General features: G+C 43.2%; 3 protein-coding genes across 5 annotated transcripts in view; 2 read left to right on the top strand and 1 right to left on the bottom strand.

The window, feature by feature from the left end:
• The window catches only part of ak3 (adenylate kinase 3), a 465,380-nt gene that overhangs the window by 263,486 nt on the left and 188,472 nt on the right, over positions 1–13,422 (bottom strand). The gene's annotated exons all lie outside the window — the stretch shown is intronic.
• The window catches only part of bcr (BCR activator of RhoGEF and GTPase), a 124,117-nt gene that overhangs the window by 71,902 nt on the left and 38,793 nt on the right, over positions 1–13,422 (top strand). For all 3 annotated transcript variants that reach the window (XM_079524477.1, XM_079524478.1, XM_079524476.1), the window contains 2 exons: positions 8,838–8,945; positions 12,871–12,931. In XM_079524477.1, the coding sequence (XP_079380603.1) occupies positions 8,838–8,945; positions 12,871–12,931 (169 nt within the window). The remainder of the gene's footprint in view (positions 1–8,837; positions 8,946–12,870; positions 12,932–13,422) is intronic.
• On the top strand, positions 3,900–6,049 carry LOC306939797 (E3 ubiquitin-protein ligase TRIM39-like). Its single transcript, XM_079524504.1, has one exon. The coding sequence runs from the start codon at positions 4,170–4,172 to the stop codon at positions 5,562–5,564; it is 1,395 nt and encodes a 464-aa protein (XP_079380630.1). The 5' UTR covers positions 3,900–4,169; the 3' UTR covers positions 5,565–6,049.

Genomic DNA, 13,422 nt, shown 5'->3' with positions numbered 1-13,422 from the left:
AACGCTGGCAGGCACGTTGCTTGCAGTTTTAATTCCACCACGCGGTGTTTCCTAATGCGCTTTTACAGCCCCGCGATACAGTGATCATTAATTAAGCCAAACCCACAGTGCAGCTGGCTTCACTGGCTGCCATGGCAACTACAGAAGGCCTGCTATAGGAGCAACCCTCACTAAGACTACAGAACACCTGCTATAGGAGCAACCCTCACTAAGACTACAGAACACCTGCTATAGGAGCAACCCTCACTAAGACTACAGAACGCCTGCTATAGGAGCAACCCTCACTAAGACTACAGAAGGCCTGCTATAGGAGCAACCCTCGCTAAGACTACAGAACGCCTGCTATAGGAGCAACCCTCACTAAGACTACAGAACGCCTGCTATAGGAGCAACCCTCGCTAAGACTACAGAACGCCTGCTATAGGAGCAACCCTCACTAAGACTACAGAACACCTGCTATAGGAGCAACCCTCACTAAGACTACAGAACACCTGCTATAGGAGCAACCCTCACTAAGACTACAGAACACCTGCTATAGGAGCAACCCTCACTAAGACTACAGAACACCTGCTATAGGAGCAACCCTCACTAAGACTGCAGAACACCTGCTATAGGAGCAACCCTCACTAAGACTACAGAACACCTGCTATAGGAGCAACCCTCACTAAGACTACAGAACACCTGCTATAGGAGCAACCCTCACTAAGACTACAGAACGCCTGCTATAGGAGCAACCCTCACTAAGACTACAGAACACCTGCTATAGGAGCAACCCTCACTAAGACTACAGAACACCTGCTATAGGAGCAACCCTCGCTAAGACTACAGAACGCCTGCTATAGGAGCAACCCTCACTAAGACTACAGAACACCTGCTATAGGAGCAACCCTCACTAAGACTACAGAACGCCTGCTATAGGAACAACCCTCACTAAGACTACAGAAGGCCTGCTATAGGAGCAACCCTCACTAAGACTACAGAACACCTGCTATAGGAGCAACCCTCACTAAGACTACAGAACACCTGCTATAGGAGCAACCCTCACTAAGACTACAGAACACCTGCTATAGGAGCAACCCTCGCTAAGACTACAGAACGCCTGCTATAGGAGCAACCCTCGCTAAGACTACAGAACACCTGCTATAGGAGCAACCCTCACTAAGACTGCAGAACACCTGCTATAGGAGCAACCCTCACTAAGACTACAGAACACCTGCTATAGGAGCAACCCTCACTAAGACTACAGAACACCTGCTATAGGAGCAACCCTCACTAAGACTACAGAACGCCTGCTATAGGAGCAACCCTCACTAAGACTACAGAACACCTGCTATAGGAGCAACCCTCACTAAGACTACAGAACACCTGCTATAGGAGCAACCCTCACTAAGACTACAGAACACCTGCTATAGGAGCAACCCTCGCTAAGACTACAGAACGCCTGCTATAGGAGCAACCCTCACTAAGACTACAGAACGCCTGCTATAGGAGCAACCCTCACTAAGACTACAGAACGCCTGCTATAGGAGCAACCCTCACTAAGACTACAGAACACCTGCTATAGGAGCAACCCTCACTAAGACTACAGAACGCCTGCTATAGGAGCAACCCTCACTAAGACTACAGAACACCTGCTATAGGAGCAACCCTCGCTAAGACTACAGAACGCCTGCTATAGGAGCAACCCTCACTAAGACTACAGAACACCTGCTATAGGAGCAACCCTCACTAAGACTACAGAACGCCTGCTATAGGAGCAACCCTCACTAAGACTACAGAAGGCCTGCTATAGGAGCAACCCTCGCTAAGACTACAGAACGCCTGCTATAGGAGCAACCCTCACTAAGACTACAGAACACCTGCTATAGGAGCAACCCTCACTAAGACTACAGAACACCTGCTATAGGAGCAACCCTCACTAAGACTACAGAACGCCTGCTATAGGAGCAACCCTCACTAAGACTACAGAACGCCTGCTATAGGAACAACCCTCGCTAAGACTACAGAACACCTGCTATAGGAACAACCCTCGCTAAGACTACAGAAGGCCTGCTATAGGAGCAACCCTCGCTAAGACTACAGAACGCCTGCTATAGGAGCAACCCTCACTAAGACTACAGAACACCTGCTATAGGAGCAACCCTCGCTAAGACACACCGTTCTTCAAGATCGGTGGTTCTCATTGCGGCGGGGTCCGTCATAATAAGTATGCAGATTGCATATAAGTTATATTGCATTAACATACTCTACTATACAGATTGTAGGCCTATAAGTTATATTGTATTGACATAGTAAGCAAATTGTATAAGTTATATTGCATTAACATACTCTACTATACAGGAGAGTCAGTTAGACATTGGTTGACAGACACACAGGTAACTGAGTGAGAGCTGCCAGGGCCCTTTGGAAAGTAAGAGTATGGCCTGTTACAGCTTATCGTCTGTTTACTGTAGCTGTTGTTCCTTAGTGTAAGTGTAAGTGCGTTTCTGTTTGAACTGTTATTCTGGCCAATCTTGTTTTTCGTCTTTGCCGAGGCAAAGGTGCACAGTTTTATAGTGTGCACTGGACTGCTGGTGGTGGAAAGGTGAATAAAACCCCCAAAAGGGCATTCTTGGACTCTTTGACTGTCTTTTTGGAGCCTTGACCGTTCGGGCCAACTATCACAGAGAGATTGGACGTTTGCCCGGGGACCCAAACGAGTGGAAATAGCAGATCTACAAGCGCACAAAATGAGTCGCTCCGTGCAGTGTTGAGTGAGCTTCTAGAGCGGCTATTTTCACAGCATCCGTTTTAGAAACATCCTTACATCACCCTGCACAATTTAGAGTTTGTTGAGTCAATAACTGGGTGGCTGATGTTCAGTGACTGTTTCTGGTCCTGGAATTGAAGGCTGAAGAAGTGAATGTACTGTGTTCAGCTGTTACAATTCCAAAACATGCAAACATGACCCGCTTGAATTACTTCAGTCTATTAGTAGCTGAATGACTAGTATTAGAATTTCATTCATAATTTCAGTCTTTTTTTACGTCCAATGTTCAGAGACAGAGAGTGTTAGAGGGCCAGGGGGACTTTTGGACAAACATACAGATCTACAAGCTCACAACGCGTCACAGCGCGACGCGTTGAGAGCTTGTAGATCAGCTATTTTCGGGGCGCAACCCAGCACTCTTTAGCTATAGTGGAGATGCGTTGTAACGACATTGGATTTCTAAACAAATTAGTTCAACGCAAAATGCTGCGTTCAAGTTCAGGAGACTTTCGGAAAAAAAACAATTCTCCCGAATGCTGCCTTCCGGCACCTCATGCACCACACACAAAACGACAGAGAGGGGCAGGAGCTTGCATCCAAAATGTGATATAAATAATACACATTTTGTGATGTGTATACGACACGGAACCCTTAACTGCTCATGAAGAGCAGGCAGGTGATTGGAATATACAGCAGCTGTCTCTGTTGGTGTGTACAAGGGTTAATGAGATACGGCGTGCATTGTAAAACACTTTGAATGGTCAAATTCCACACTGAGACAATAAAAAAAATCTAACTTCTGTTCACTCTCTTGTTCCCTACACGTTGTCTATGTGTCTTGTCTATACTTTATAATAGATAAAAGACTGTCCTGACTTCAATACGTTCAACCAATTCAGTTTGTGTGGTCTATACTGAATCAGGCACAGTGTGTGTGTGTGTGTGTGTGTGTGTGTGTGTGTGTGTGTGTGTGTGTGTGTGTGTGTGTGTGTGTGTGTGTGTGTGTGTGTGTGTGTGTGTGTGTGTGTGTGTGTGTGTGTGTGTGTGTGTGTGTGTGTGTGTGTGTGTGTGTGTGTGTGTGTGTGCGCGCGCGAGTGAACTTTGTAACAGGTCTGTCAAAGCTCCACCCCTCACCTGACTTATCTGAGACGGTAAGATTGCACTTTGGATCAAACGCACAACTTCCAGTGAGGAGGACAGACTGTCTTTCCATCCACAGCTACAGGAGGGAATAGTGACCCAGACCACTGGAACAACCTGCTGCTGACTCTGTCAACTGAATGGACTTTAACAAGAGCCTGCACGATTCACTGCGAAAGTAAACTTCAGGGAACATTCTAGAAGACAGAGTGTTACCACAACTGACTGGCTGGATTTCCTGTCTTGAGCAGAGTGTTTGTAGCTTTACTGAAAAGGCAAAATGGCTGCCACGGTGTCTTTTTCGGAAAAGGACTTTTCCTGTCCTGTGTGTCACGACGTCTTTACAGATCCTGTTCTCCTGTCGTGTAGCCACAGCTTCTGCAAAGACTGTGTACAGGAATGGTGGAGAGGGAAGGAAATAAAGGAGTGTCCCATTTGTAAGAAGAGACAATCAAGGGATTTACCCATAGACCTGGCTCTGAAGAACCTGTGTGAGGCCTTCCTACAGCAGAGACTACAGGAGAGACTGAAGAAAATGTCAACAGGGTCTGAGGTTGAGGATCTCTGTGGTCTGCACGCTGAAAAACTCAAACTGTTCTGTCTGGATTGTCAAGAGCCAGTGTGTTTTGTTTGTCTTCATTCAGAAAAACACGCCAACCACCGTTTCAGACCCATCGATGAAGCTGCTCTGGATCACAAGGAGGAGGTCCAGAAATCACTGAAGCCTTTACAGGACAAACTGGAGGTCTTTAATAAAACTAAAACAAACTATGACCAGACAGCAGGACACATTACGTTCCAGACTCGCCACACAGAGACGCAGATGAAGCAACAGTTTAAGAAGCTTCATCAGTTTCTACATGATGAAGAGGAGGCCAGGATCACCGAACTGAGGGAGGAAGAGCAGCAGAAGAGTCAGATGATGAAGGAGAAGATCGAGGGTCTGAACAGAGACATATCAACCATTTCAGACGCGATCAGAGCCATAGAGGAGGAGCTGAAAGCTGAACACATCTCATTCCTGCAGAACTACAAGACCACGATGGAGAGAGTCCAGGTCACACTGCAGGACCCACAGCCGGTCTCAGGAGCACTGATAGACGTGGCCAAACACCTGGGCAACCTGGCCTTCAGAGTCTGGGACAAGATGAAGGACATTGTCTCCTACACTCCTATCATTCTGGACCCCAACACTGCCTATCCAGTATACACCCTGTCTGATGATCTGACCAGCGTGACATGGGGAAAGAAACAGAAGCTTCCAGACAATCTAGAGAGATTTGACCGCTATGGCAATGTCCTTCGTTCTGAAGGCTTTAACTCAGGGAGTCACAGCTGGGATGTTGAGGTTGGAGACAATACACGCTGGTCAGTAGGTGTGTTAGCAGAGTCCTATCAGAGGAAGGGAAACACGGGGGGTCCATACTGGAGAATAGAGTTACATGACGGTAAATACAGAGCATACTCCTCAGGGTCACCCACTGATCTCTCAGTGAAGCAGAAACCTCAGAGGATCAGAGTCCAGCTGGACTGGAATGAAGGAAAGCTGTCATTCTGTGATCCTGATACTAACACACACATACACACCATCACACACAGGTTCACTGACACACTCTTTCCATTCATTGCCACTGGTCCTGGTGGTTCTCTGAAGATCTTACCTAGAGCTGTCTAACTCTGGACAATGTACCATAGACATGATGAAGACAAAGACGATAATTATATGATGATGATAAATGATAGATTGATAGAGCATCTTGATCAAGCAATAATGGTAATAATGTTAACATTAATAACCTGATGATATTACTGACCATGGTAATGGCAATAGTTGTTGTTGTAATATCGGGGTTTAGATGTATACATTAACCCGTTAAAGGGGAATACCACTCATTTTCAACATTTAATTGTCATTAATATACCAACCTAGTTGTTGTTGAAATAATAAAACAGTCCCCCCATTCTGTGTTGCCTAGAACTGGAGGTCTGAAAAAAGTACATCTTTGTGATGTCACTGAGATGTACTTCATAATGTTAATGATTTTTTAACGGAAGGTCAGTGTAAATGTGGATGACATAGTTAGACATCATGATGATGATGAAGGAACTGTCAACATTATAAAATGTAATATTAATCAATTGATGGCTATTATTAGGCCTACTATAAATTAAAACTATGTAATGTAATACGATATATATGATACTTTTACTGTTTACTTACTTTATCCTCATGTAATTATTGTTTTATTTAGTGTGTAGAGAGGCATATGTATTATGTATGTACCTTTGATTTTTGTTGAAATTATAGATCTGAAAGACAGAAATCTACTGTATGTATAGAAATTATTTGGAAAATCAAATAAACATGATCTACCATACAATCGGTGGAATTTGAGTTCAGTTGCATCAATATTGACTCCCACGTTTAAGACATTAAAAGTTATGACATTTTATATGACGCTGAGCACAGGTCAGTATGTTAAATATTACAGAGTTTTATAGAGTCTATTCAAGGTTCAAGGTTCAAGGTTGTGCTTTATTGTTACATCTTGTGTAAAGGTTTGTTTGGCTTCCTTCAGACAATGCAGCAGCAAAAATATAATACGACATCAAAACAGCAAAACACAGCAAAAACAAAATAGAATATAGAGTGCAAAAAAGAGCAAACAAGAGTAGAAAAAGAGTATCATATGTACATGTGCATGTTTTCCTTAGTAGGACAATTATTATAGTATTCTTTTATTATTATTATTATTTTTTAACTTCACAGTAGACTATGTTCAATATAAATATACAACAAAAAAGTTTTAGAGAGGTGCAATTCGAGCTTAATAGTGCGAGGGCAAAGGGCAAAAGGTGCGGGGGGCGTGCTAGCGTTTTCCTTTTCCCTGATACGCTTTGGTTCTTATCAGTTCGTTCATGTATCTGATTGTTCGGGGAAAGAAGCTAGAAGAAGTCTATTTCTGCCTGAGGTTTCTTCCAGTTAAAGCAGCACTGCTATATGTAACGTTTCTCTTCTACCCTGGACTTGAACCTGGTTTCCTGCACAGACATTTTTACCGTTGAGCTAATAGAGCCGGCCTGCTTGCTCAGGGGATAAATTGTATCTTGACCATGAGGTCAGAATTCGTGTCAGATCATGTGTAAATGTCTCCATAGAAGAGCAGGGAGACCAAATGCAACCACCACAGTTATATTGCATTAACATACTCTACCACAGGTGTGGGCAACTTTGATGATGGAGAGGGCCACAATATTTACACACTCACTCCAGAGGGCCACATTGCATGTTCGTAGCAAAAATAGCCGATCTACAAGCTCAAAACACGTCACAGTGCGACGTGTTTTGAGCTTGTAGATCAGCTATTTTTGCTATATTTTAATTGAAATCCTGATTATTATTTTTTTGCTATTTTTGAATTGGAATCCTGAAAAGTAATTATTTTATTTTATTTCAAATGCATTTAGTTATACTTATGTTAACTTTATGAACGTAAATGCAAATTCATTGGACGTAAAAAAAAAAAGACAATGAAATTCTAATACTATATATAGCTACTAATACTACTATATATAGCTACTAATATAAACTGAAGTAATTAAAGCGGGTCATGTTTGCATGTTTGGAATTGTAACAGCTGAAATTTTCAAAAATAGCAGATCTACAATCTAAAAATAGCAGATCTACAAGCTCGTAGCGCGCCACTCGGTGGCGCGCTATGAGCTTGTAGATCTGCTATTTTTCAATAGCTAAATTATAACAATGCTTAAAACACCAAAAGGGGTTCCCGCCCAAAATGGTTTAAGGTTATTGTAGCAGTCAATTTATATTGGGGGTCGGGAGGGGGCGGGGCGGGGGTCCCGAGACATTGCCAAAGCATTTCCGGGGGTCCCCGGCCAAAAACGTTGAGAACCCCTGTGGTAGAGCATACATGGGCAACTGGTGGACGTCAGGCCTAAATGGGTTAAATAGCCACTGAGGGGCTTTTTCAGCGTAGATTCGGTTTCCAGTATACCGGTAGTTTAGTTATTTTCAAGGATCCCAATAATAATAAAACTTTATTTGTAACGCTTGTAAATCTCTAAAGCTTCGAGCGCTGTCCATGGTGAGCCGTATGCGCATCCATGACGATCGTGTGAGTTTGTCTGCTACCTTCAGGAAGGAGATATGGTGTACCAGCATACAATAAGGTCAAACTAAAGAGGTCCTTTGTCCACCAGTCAACTTTGAGGCTTAATCAGGAGTTGTAGTAGCCACGGGGTAATCTAGGAGGTGGATATTGCTCTTGTCTTCATGTCTTTATGTATGTAAATTGTCTTGTTCTTTGTGTTGTGTCAAATGTGTGTATATGTGTTCTGCATACTTGGCTGCTAATATAGTAATATATGAGGAGTAATATATTACACTCCAGACGGTGCATCCGAGCAGTGTTGTTTTTGGCAGCAGATTTTAGTTTTAGTCTCTTGAATAGTTTTAATTTAGTTTTAGTCACCTGGAATGTTTTAGTGTTAGTCTAGTTTTAGTCAACTAAATATCACAAGATTTCAGTCGACTAAATCTACAGTTGATTTAGCTGAACAAAATGTATTTTGGTGGGCCTTGATTCTTTCTTCTTTTTTTTTCACTTGCTGAAACCAAGTGTAAAATGACTTATACTGGATCTCTTGTCCACTAATCCCTTCCTAACATTTTAGTCTAGTTTTTATTTCTTGACGAAATTGTCAATATATTTAGTCTTATAGTTTTAGTCACCATAGCGTAGTTTTCATTTCGTTTCCAGTTAGTTTTCCTCTGTGAAAAACGTAGCCGAGGAAATTTTTTTCGTCATAGTTTCATTTGTGCGAAATCAATACCGGTATAGATTCTACTCTGTATTCCATACTTTTCCACCAGCTCCACAGCTGTTGTTGGGTGAAAATGACATGGTATCTCCCTCTTCTTTGTCAGGCCAGCCAGCTGGGCGTCTATCGGGCCTTTGTGGACAACTATGAGCTGGCTGTGGAGACGGCAGAGAAGTGCTGTCAAGCCAACGCGCAGTTTGCTGAAATCTCCGAGGTAAGTCGAGCATTAAGAAGATATGGGGGGAACGGCGGGGGGGGGGGGGGGGGGGTGTACAGTGTAGGAGCTCAGGGTTCGATTTGCTGGGGATTATATCACAGTCTTAAAGGAGAATTCCATACTAAAAGGCTTTCTTACCTTTATTTGTAGTTGTTACGTCCCCACCAAAGAGGTCCAGGTGCTATTTTGTGCAAAAGTGCATTATTGGTTATTTCCCCTACCATAAGCCCTCAATGAATTGCATTGAATTGCATTGAATTGAATGGGGCTATGGGGTGTTGTGCTAATTTGCTTATTTCCATCGCTCAAAAATCATTGTTGTATATATCCTCTCTTCATAATGTAAATAGTAAAAAGATGTTTTACTATTTTGAAATGTTTCATAGTTTTAGAAATATAGTGCTTTCAAATTTGAGAAATTTATAATGGGGCTCAATGTCAGCTCTATGGCATGTCAAAAAATGACTTTCACCTAAAAACTCCATTCACAGCTTACTGTGGAGACACATGCTGGAACTTTTTACTTTGAAATGATTTGTAGTTTCGGAGTTATTTAACTTAAACGCCCAATGCATTCTCAATGGCAATAGCACAAACTTTGGCATGCTACTAGTCCTACTTATTTTGGGGGGTCCCCAGATAATAATAATAATAATAATAATAATTTGCAACTGAATGACAGGAAAATGGAAATTTTGAGTTTACATACGTGCACATAGTATACATGCATAAACTTTAGTTTGTTTCATAAAAATCCACTGTAGACATATTATGAGCTACTTCCTGTCAGAGTTTTGGGAGTGCTATTTTGGATATCACTCAACGGCCCATGCGTACCACCTGTTTTGAATTTGCACATAATGCAGGAGGCAGCAGGACGTTGCTTTACAGATAACGAGTGCTTCCAAACTCCAATACTTCACCTGCAAGGAATTTCTTGACAGGACGTAGCACATAACAAGCCTACAGTGGATATTTGAGTGGTGCAACCACTCCCTTACGGAGTTATGTGTGTGTGTGGGTGGGTGGCTGGCTGGCTGGCTGGGTGGGTGCCTGCCTGGCTGGGTATGAGCACGAAAACAGCACGGTTGTTTTTCACCACAGGTGCGCAACCTAACACACACACAAACACACACGCACATATTAACTGTATATATTATGATTTCGGGTGTGCCAGTACAGTACAGTGACAGTACAGTAAAGTAGAGGGTACAGTAGAGGGACCGGCACACGGTAACTCTGTCATTTCTCAACTGTTTCGGACGCGGGGCGGCACGCCGGAACCGGGCCGGCACCCTGGGTGCGTCCCCCCCCCCGGGAACCCCCACACGGAGTTGTTATTGAAACAAACACTTTACAGATTGAAAGATGATAATTCAAGCTTTTCGCACAGCTGCAATGTTGAGTTTGACGTTGTTTAATACAATCAGATAGGACTTTTCTGTTTGGATGAATGGGCTGTCAATTGGAAGTTGCACCTGTTTAGCACCTTGCTGGCAAGATGGCCGCGGTCTGAATATGGTCAATAAGCCTCTCTGCCTTACTTACTTGTGCATGCATTACAGCAGGGGTTCTCAACGTTTTTGGCCGGGGACCCCCGGAAATGCTTTGGCAATGTCTCGGGACCCCCGCCCCGCCCCCTCCCGACCCCCAATATAAATTGACTGCTACAATAACCTTAAACCATTTTGGGCGGGAACCCCTTTTGGTGTTTTAAGCATTGTTATAATTTAGCTATTGAAAAATAGCAGATCTACAAGCTCATAGCGTGCCACCGAGTGGCGCGCTACGAGCTTGTAGGTCTGCTATTTTTGAAAAATCGTGAAAATAAAATTTTAAAATAAATATTTTTTATTTATTTATTTTTGAAAATAATTTGGGGACCCCCTAAAATAATTTGGCGACCCCCCGAGGGGTCGCGACCCACGGGTTGAGAACCCCTGCATTACAGTATAATCTCACATGCAGGTGAGACACTAACTCTACGGTGAGATGTCTCTCAACACAGAGCCCTTGCTTTGACCTCCTCAACCCATTCAGGCCTGACGTCGAAATTTAAAAAAAACGTTCGCTCTGAAAGAATATAAATTCAAAGATTTGTGCCGCATTTTTACGATTTTTCAAAAATAGCAGACCTACAAGTTCATAGCGCGCCACTCGGTGGCGCGCTATGAGCTTGTAGATCTGCTATTTTTCAATAGCTAAAGTATAACATAATGCTTAGTTAAAACACCAAAAGGGGTTCCCGCCCCAAAATGGGTTAAAAGCTATAATATGACACAGATGCGTCCTCAGGTCTAAATGGGTTAAATCGTCATATCCATGTTGCAGCTTCTAATAAATCATCTAGTATCTCGCATTAGCTTGCAAGTTAAACATTCAGCTTGGCTTCCAGATAAGAGACAGAGAATCCATCATGGAGAGCATGTTAATGGTCCACGTAATGATGCATGACTCTTAGGCGGGATAGTGGAAGGGTTATGCTGAGGATGGCACCATTTGGTGCGAGCTGGTACAGTTGGAGGCCATCGATATTGTCCTTTTCTTTTTGCTGAGGTTTGCGTGATCTGCCCAAAAGGACAGTTAACCCATTTTGGGCGGGAACCCCTTTTGGTGTTTTAAATATTATGTTATATTTTAGCTATTGAAAAATAGCAGATCTACAAGCTCATAGCGCGCCACCGAGTGGCGCGCTACGAGCTTGTAGGTCTGCTATTTTTGAAAAATCGTGAAAATATTTATTTCAGAAAACTGGAGGATTTAGAAGGATTTTTTTAAATTTTGAGGTCAGGCCTAAATGGGTCAAATGATACGGGACAATATCGGTGGCACCCAACTGTATATGGTTGAAATAGTTGAGCTTTTTTCCAGCCACTCATTTGTCCTTTATAGACCCCCAAATTGGCACTCATTAGCCCCACGGACCCCCATTTGAAAAGATTTGCCAGGGACCGCCTAAAAGAGAAGATTTTTACGGCTCCGGCAGTGCTAACCTGTGGATATCAGTTGTATTTTTTGCGAATCATCCCCCAGAATAGGGATGCTAGGGCAGTGGTTCCCGAAGTGGGGTCCGCGGACCCCTGGGGGTCCGCGACGCATAGCCAGGGGGTCCGCGAAATATATCTGATTATTATTTTATTTTTTCCAAAAATGTTTTGCCACTGAATTATAGTATGTGTGATATGTGAGCTTACAATAACCACAGTAATCTTTAATCATATTCCATCATTCAAGGGCCTTTGGATAGAAATGAAACAGACTCCATGCAGTCACTTTCAGTTAGAGTGCTACAGAGGCTGAGGGCAGTGTTATGCGTGTCTTAAGTACCAGGTCTTATGACTTAACTTAAGACTTGGAGGCGTGGTCAATGTAATTTGGCTATTCTGAGTGGCCAAACGGCATTGACCACGCCTCCAGGTCTTAAGTTAAGTAATAAGACCTGGTACTTAAGACACGCATAATACTGCCCTGAGTGTCTGTGGCTGTGACCAGCTGATGGTCGTTGATGCTTAATTGATTCATCGAGGAGAATTAAGGCAATTATGTTTCTGCGCTGTCAAATAGGTCTACATCTATTCTAAGATAGCATCTTAAATACATGTTGTGAAAATGTGTTGTGACTTTGATTGAAAAGTTTTAATACAAATAGTTCCAATGGCATCTAAATGTAAGGTTGCAAATACTGTATGCTTATCAGGGGTTGCGAGGATGAGGGGGTACCTGGAAAAAAATCTTCCCCCCCCAAGGGGTAGTTTGGGAACTACCTGTGCTAGGGGTTCAAGTCCTAATCAACTGGTTTGTAGGAAAACAGTCACTCGACTCGTCGTAGCCAAAGTCGGATCGTGTTTTAGCATTTCTGTTTTCCGTTTCCCCCCGCACTTCTGTTTCTACACTCATCATATCACAACTCTTTCCTTTTCAGAACCTGAAGGTCAGGAGCACGAAGGATTGTAAGGATCAGTCAGTCAAGAACTCTCTGGAGAGTAAGCCAACCTTATGTTCTATCACATCAAACCTTATGTTCTATCACATCAAACTAAATTAATGACTCATTATTGTGTCACATAATAGGGATGGAGCTCGTTAATTTTTTTAAAGAGTTGGCTTTGTCCGCGGTGTAAACGTCTTTAAATAAATACTTTTTGAAATGTCTGGGAAAAATCAAGCCCCCAGTAAGGCTACCCCAGTTTAGCCTAGCCCCGGACCTCAATTTTGAGGTCCTGGGCTAGGCTAAACTTCCGCTCGCTCGAGCCATTGAGTTATAATTATACTTCCGGCAGTCTTCCGGGTGCTTCAAAACGCCACTGAGCAACTTCCACTGAAATTAATAGCTGGGGGGCGGGGCTAACGCTCCGGTTCGGTCTCTATCCTTTATAGCTCTATGGGAAAAATGCATTGGGAATTATTTCCTGGGCCTGGCGTCGTCATGAAAGGGGGCGGGACTGCGACGCTCTATATCCCTTAAGAATAATTC

This window comes from Electrona antarctica (genome assembly GCF_951216825.1).
Source record: "Electrona antarctica genome assembly, chromosome: 16".
Taxonomy (NCBI): domain Eukaryota; kingdom Metazoa; phylum Chordata; class Actinopteri; order Myctophiformes; family Myctophidae; genus Electrona; species Electrona antarctica.
This window is presented reverse-complemented; position numbering and strand designations above follow the sequence as displayed.